This window comes from Gymnoscopelus braueri (genome assembly GCF_963280865.1).
Source record: "Gymnoscopelus braueri genome assembly, chromosome: 12".
NCBI lineage: Eukaryota > Metazoa > Chordata > Actinopteri > Myctophiformes > Myctophidae > Gymnoscopelus > Gymnoscopelus braueri.
Genome location: NC_137614.1, coordinates 35,661,567 through 35,669,066, shown reverse-complemented (window position 1 = coordinate 35,669,066; position 7,500 = coordinate 35,661,567). Strand labels below are relative to the sequence as shown.

The following is a 7,500-nucleotide window of genomic DNA, read 5'->3' as shown; positions in this document are numbered from 1 at the left end:
TGGAGGTGGAGGTGGAGAAGAAAATAACCTCCCCGGGGAAGGACAGAGCACACAGTGTTCCCAGTCTGTGTGTGTGTGTGTGTGTGTGTGTGTGTGTGTGTGAGCGTCTTTTCGTTTGCTCATCGGTATAGGAGGCTAAACCTCGCCCCCGGGTATGGCCGCGGAGGCGGGGGTCGAGGCAAACACTCGGGGGATCACAGGCCGTACGTTCGTACTGTATGTTCAGGAGGTCAAACAGCAGCGACTGAGTGACCTCCGAGAACTTAAACCCCCCCCCCCCAAAAAAAAAATGTGAATATCTGAATGCGTCTGTCCTCGGCTCTGCAAAAAAAATAGCAGATCTACAAGCTCATAGCATGTCACTCGGTGACGCGCTATGAGCTTGTATATCTGCTATTTTTGAATAGCCAAAGTATAAGATAATGGTCAAAGAACGCGTCAGAATCTCTGTGTGTTTGGGAGGGGTGTGGGCACTTGGCTTTCCTGATTGGCCAACCTGACCCCGGTCAGGCTTTGCGGATTGGCCGGCGCTTTTGGCGTTTGGCGTTTGTACCGCTTTCGCCAATATAAATGGTGGCGCATGTAGACATTGTGAGATATATAAGCCTGAAACTCCTACATGGCAATATGTCGTCTCTGTCAGGTGGAAACCTCATCCAAAACTCCCAAAAAAAACGAACTTTTGAGGATTCAAATTCAAAAATGGCAAAAGTAGCAGATCTACAAGCTCGCGACGTGTTTCGAGCTAGCAGTTATCCCCTTTGTGTTTACCAACGGTCTGACACGCGATCATAATATATATAATGTTCTGGATATGGTGCCTTCAGCCTGGCTCGCGGGTGAAAACTACCTCCCTACTACTCATTGTAGAGTCTCATGATAGTCAAACATGCTACCTCCCTACTACTCATTGTAGAGTCTCATGATAGTCAAACATGCGCTGAAAGTTCCTGAGAGGCTACCGTTAATGGCGAACGATTTAACACTGGTTGCTTGTTTCTTTCCAGAACCTGTTGCCAGGTTGAGAAACAAGCAACCAGTGTTAAATCGTTCGCCATTAACGGTAGCCTCTCAGGAACTTTCAGCGCATGTTTGACTCTACAATGAGTAGTAGTAGAGAAAAAAATAACTTTGCATCGGTTATAATAGACGAATTTCCCTAAGCCACGCGCTCCCATTATGACAACGGAGGGGGTTTAAAAAATGACGACAGGGGAATCTCTGGAAAAAAAGAACGCCACTTTTTACGTCGGTAGGTGAGTAACTAGACATCAAAGATAACACTTAAAATGTCCGGAATTCTCCTTTAAGGGTTGGTACATGGATCGTGTTTGTTTATACACACTATCCGATCATGGATTATAATGGATATAACATTTCTGTGACCGGTTGAAAAGGTTATAAAACACGAAAATCTCTGGCAGTGGGCTGACACTCTTCTGAAAAACTCTGGCAGTTAAAGAGACAAAAAAACACAAAGTTCAACGATGTACAGTACAACGACTACATCAGGTATAGGAGTGTTTCATCCTTCACATCGTGCCCGAGTAGATCTTCATAATAAACGTTGTACTGTAGTGACACACACACACATTGCTAGGTCTGACCTCGCACCACTGCACTACCGTATTACTGGCTGCTTGTAAACACGCTGGTCAAGGAACTGAAGCTTAGGAATTAGCGACTGTGGAGAAAAACTTGCTAAGGTAGTTGCAGTTTTTCCCTCAGTGGCTCTAGATGAGAGCCTGGGCCAAACAAACGTGTGACATGTGAGTGTAAATGGAATGTAATGCTTTGACAGGACATAATGAACGCTGTGCCACAGACAGCATGCAGGCAGCTTATATACGCTGATGATACAACGGTATATGTCTTACGCGTGCAGCCGCTCATGTTCTCCGTCACGATGCCGCGGAAGTTCCAGAAGCCGGGCTCGCAGCGGTCACACTTCTGGCCCCCGACGCCGGGCTTACAGGAGCACTGGCCGCTGGTGGGGTCGCACGTCCCCTTGTAGGCTCCGTAGCTGTTACACTGGCACGTGCCTGGAGGTGGGGGAGACACACACACACACACAGTATGTCAAATACTACTACACTGTTTTCAAACTTTTATAATGCTATAATACAGGGGTCTTCAATGTTTTTCAGGCCAAGGTTAGAGAGGCCTAGCTGAGAGAGAGATGAAGCAGGGACCCCCTGTATATTGGTCTGCTCTTTTCCCCCCTCTACACCTATACCTCTTTGCCAAAAATAGCCGCTGTTGTCCCCCCGTCCCTTATGTTAACCCATTAAGACCTGAGGCGATTCTTTAAAAAAATGGAAATCCTAACAGTTTTTTGAAAAAAATAAATAAAATATTTTTTCACAATTTTTAAAAAATAGCAGATCTACAAGCTCGTAGCGCGGCACTCGGTGCCGCGCTATGAGCTTGTAGATCTGCTATTTTTGAATAGCCTAAAGAAATCTAAAAGTGACACAGATGCGTTCCAGGTATCAATGGGTTAAGACAGGACAGAAGATTCCCGGTTCGATCCCCACTAGCTCCCCCCCTGGGTTAGTGTCAAAGTGTCCTTGAGCAAGACACTGAACACTGGTTGGTACTTTGCGTGGTTTCCTCCGTGAATGGGTGAATGTGTCAATGCACGTTGTTAAGCACTTTGGATAAAGGCGCTACATAAACGCACGCCCTTTATAGTGCGTGATTCAAAACCCCTTGCTTGAATTATAATGTGTCCTCCAATCGTCTGACTCTGCAGAAAGAAATCTGGCCTCCGTTTTGTTGCTTTAATAATCTAATTAACCCCATGACACACTGCGATGTACAGCTTAACGTTAAACAGCGCTCTGTCTTGCTGCGCGGCTGGAGCCGAACCTCAAGTACGCGGTAGATCTGCTAATTTCTAAATTGTTTGAGACATTTTTAAAAATGTTACTACGTTTACTATACGGTAAGTATATTGTCTCTGTCAGGTGGAAACCGCATAAGTGCAAAACTGTCACTTTTCGAAAAAAAAACGAAATCATTTTGAATATGGAGATCAGAGGTTTCTGCCTGACGACAACGTTATTTTGATGCCAGTGCTTTTGCACTTCTCCTCAGGTGAAATACTGAATACAGGTCTTTAACCAGTGGTGGAAGAAGTACTCAGATATTTTACTTAAGTAAAAGTAGCAATACCACAATCTAAAAATACTCTGTTACAACAAGTAAAAGGCCTGTGTTCAAAATGTTGTACTTGAGTAAAAGTAAAAAAGTATTGGCATCAAAATATACTTAAAGTACCAAAAGTAAAAGTACTAATGTTTGAAAATCGCAGATCTACAAGCTCACAACGCGTCGCGATGCGACGCGTTGTGAGCTTGTAGATCGGCTATTTTCAAATAGCCTATGTATAAAATAGGGCTGACGTGGTCAATGCATGTTTTACGATATAATAATTTATATTCGCAAAGTAACTAGCAACTACAATATTTGCCTAGTCCGAGATGTAGTGGAGTTGAAGTAAAAGTACTGGAAATTGGACATACTCGAGTAAAGTACAAATACCTCAAAATTGGACTTTAAGTAAATGTACTCAGTTACTTTCCACCACTGTCTTTAATGTTATATTGCGGTATCGTATTGCCTTCCACCACTGCAACGCGGCAGTGCGTGTGGAAGGCGTCCTCTCAGCGCTTTGTGTAGTTAAGTTATTGGTAGCAGACAAGCCACTGATTATTGGTTAGGGTAAGATAGGGTTTTAATTAAACCGGGGCAACAGCGCTCTCTCTGCCATTTTATGTTTACACTTTTATGTTCAATATTGCTGGCACGTCGGCCCGGACAGCTGGCGTAGCGGTCCAAGCACCTAGGCTTCTTTCTAATGCAGGCCTGGCAGCGTGTCGCGGGTTCGAATCCCGATCCCCACGATCTTTGCTGGGTGTCACTCACCCATCTCTCTCTCTCCCCAGTTCCTGTCAGTCTACTGTGTCTATCAATAAAGGCAGAAAAAAGCCAAAGAAATATCTTAATAAAAAAATACTGGTGTGTCTGTGTTTGTAAAATTGATATCTGATATACTCACAAGTATAGTAATACAAATGTGTGTGCGTGCGTGCGTGCGTGCGTGTGCGAGTGGCCTTGCTGCGGAGCCTATAGAGAGAACCTCGCTACAATACGACTTCAAGGTTTTTTTTCCTTTTCATTGAAAACTGGCTATAAAATACAAAATAATCAAACTAAACAGATTACAGCAGTATCCAAACAAAAGGAACAAGACACAAAACAAACTATCTCCTATGGCTATAAGTCTGTTTATCTCCCACTGCCTCGGCGCCAATGTAACGTTTCCACGTACTTGACAGCTAAGGGCTAGATAGTAATGAATAATAAAGCATTATCTTCTGGCCTATTATATAAACATTCCAACAGTGAATCTGCCGTCGAATGAAGCTTTGTCGCATTCAACTTGGATCTTAATTTTCACCTATTGTTGGAGACTATTTTACCGTGTTATGGCACCGTTTAATACACAAGAAAGATAGAGGGAGAAAGAGTAAAGCACAGTGATTTATATATATATATATATATATATATATATATATATATATATATATATATATATATATATATATATGTATATATATGTATATATATATATATATATATATATATATATATATATATATATATATATGTATATATATGTATATATATATATATATATATATATATATATATATATATATATATATATATATATATATATATACTGTAAGTCTTCACTTCCATACCTTCAATATTAATTTGACGCTATATGAGCTTTATGCACATTCCTCCTCTCAGCTCGATATCATTATATCACCATCAACAGATGATGGCCAATTAGAAGATATATACTGTATTGTTGCTGTCGGGCAAAAACCTCTTATCTCCATTGTCACGGGGCAACCTGTGTCCTATAGACACTAAGGACTGTAAAACTGGACATTACTAGCACACACTGCACAGCTGCTTCCATTAATTGACTGTCATCAAGCCGGCTTGGAGGTGTGTCTGTTCAGCAGCCATTGTCAGCTATGTTCTATACCTATTTTATCTGTATTGTCTAATTTTGTGGTGATTGTTTTGTGATTTATTTGATACCTTGGAATGCATTTCGAGTTTGTTCAGGAGTCTGTAATTGTGTACTAGTCTTTTTTTTTAATAATTTTTATCCCTCGATTTTGTAACCCTTTTTTCACCCGGTGCCAATTTGCTAAGTGATCCTGGGCACTACACTCCCCCCACCAGCCTAGGGAGGCCAGGGCCGAGCTCATGCCTCCTTCAATGCATGAGAGCCAACTGACCTTCTTGTCACCTAACAGGGGGGAGTTTCCCTGGTTGGATGTAGCACGTGGAAGGAACACGTTATTCCAACCAGTTCCCTTCCCCTCCATCAGGCGCCCCGGCTGACCAGGGGGAGGCAGTATAGTGACCAGGATTACTACATGTTTTTGTGAGGGTATTAACTACCCTAGGAGACACGGGGAGAACATGCAAACTCCACACAGAGTAGGCCTATTGTGTACTAGTCTAACTCATGGGCCATGGTTAGCCTTGTTGGAGTTGATGATGCCAATTACTAATCAGTGTGGGTGGGTCTCACCTGGGTATACAGTATAAGGGAGGCTGGAAATGTTGAGTGGAAAATGCTCAGAGTGGAAAAAATGCTCAGTTTGCTTGAAGCTATTACAGTAGACAACACCAGGGGAGAGCTGCCAGAGCCTTGAGGAAAGAGGCCATTGCCTGTTACAGTATCTTTAGTTCTTGGTTTGTTGTTCTTTTCTTAGTTTTGTTATCAAGTGTTTATTTCTTACTTCCTGTTTTTTAACATGTATTTTTGGCCAGTATTTATTTTTGAAGTCATATTTTTGCCTCAGACCTTGACTGTAAAAAATCCTGCATTTATTAGTTTCGGAGGTAAATAAAATATGAAAAATCTACATTCTTGGGACTTTGTCGATTCTTGGAGCCTTGACCCTTCGGCCAACTGTTACATCCATATTCCTACTTGATCATTCTTCTACAGTGTCACACAAAAGCATCAAAAGTATAGCAGATGTGCAAGCTCGAGCTTGTAGATCTGCTACTTTTGCTGTTTAACCCATTGATACCTGGAACGCATCTGTGTCACTTTAGATGTCTTTGGCTATTCAAAAATAGCAGATATACAAGCTCATAGCGCGGCACCGAGTGCCGCGCTATGAGCTTGTAGATCTGCTATTTTTGAAAACATTCTTGAAAAAAAAATCTTGAAAGAAAATGTTTTAGATTTTTTTTTTTCAAAAAGTTTCAAAATTTCAAAACTTTCAAAAAACCTCAGGTCTTAATGGGTTAAAAAAATTCTTCCACCAAACTGGTCATCGTCATCAGGCCACTTACTGGGGCAGCCGGCCTGTCCCACGCCCAGGGCGGCCGTCTGGTTGTCGGAGCAGCATCCGTACACAGACAGGCTGCAGTGCTGTGGTGCCGTCTGCTCCGTCGGAGACGTAGACGAAACTGCTGATGAGGTGGCGAACAAAACAACAAAAGAGAGAGGGAGAGAGAGGGAGAGAGAGAGAGAGAGAGAGAGAGAAAGGGGGGAATACAAACAACAACATTTCAGTGATTATGGATGTACGGCAGAGGGGAAATTAGCCCATTGAGACCTGAAGCCGATTCTACACGTCTCCTAAATCTCAACAGTTTTCTGAAAAACCTATGTTTCTATATCAGTGGTGCTCAATATTTTTCACGTCAAGGACCCCCAAAAGTATATGTATTTGGCCGCAGACCCCCATCAAAATATTTTGTTCCAGGGACCCCCCAGAAGCAAAGATTTGAGTTAAAAATGCTCGCTTAAAAAAATATATATATTCAAAGATTTGCACACATTTTCACGATTTTTCAAAAATAGCAGATCTACAAGCTCGTAGCGCGGCACTCGGTGCCGCGCTATGAGCTTGTATATCTGCTATTTTTGAATAGCCCAAAGCGTAAAATAATTCTTTTTTAGCTCAAATCTAAAAATGACAAAGTTCCAGGTCTTAATGGGTTAGACAACACAATCTCTGCAACGACGACAACACGCAAACCTTTTCCGGGGCAAACAATGCAATCGGTGTGTGAGGTGCCCCCGAGGTGGAGAGAGAGAGAGAGAGAGAGAGAAGGCTGCCAGCCGGCTCCGAGATAACGATTCGATTTTTTACCCCCACAATGACTCAAAATCAGCGGGAAAATGATGCCATTACCGCCGCTGGAAAAACAAGCGACGGTTGCAATTTGCAAGGGGGCTGACATTCGCACACCTCCTGAGACACATGTTCTCCTCATTTATTCCTACCTAACCGTGACCCCCCCCCGCCCATCCCAACCTCCAACCCCCCCCCCACACCAACAAAATAAAAAATAATGCTTTTCGCATTACTGTGTGTGAGGCAGTGGTGGAAAGTAACTAAGTACATTTACTTAAGTACTGTACTTAAGTACAATTTTGAGGTA

At 42.5% G+C, this 7,500-nt stretch overlaps 1 protein-coding gene across 1 annotated transcript in view; it reads right to left on the bottom strand.

The window, feature by feature from the left end:
* The window catches only part of LOC308097323 (agrin-like), a 419,134-nt gene that overhangs the window by 90,421 nt on the left and 321,213 nt on the right, over window positions 1–7,500 (bottom strand). The window contains 2 exon segments of the mRNA XM_080445056.1: window positions 1,878–2,042; window positions 6,403–6,522. Of these exon segments, the coding sequence (XP_080301182.1) occupies window positions 1,878–2,042; window positions 6,403–6,522 (285 nt within the window).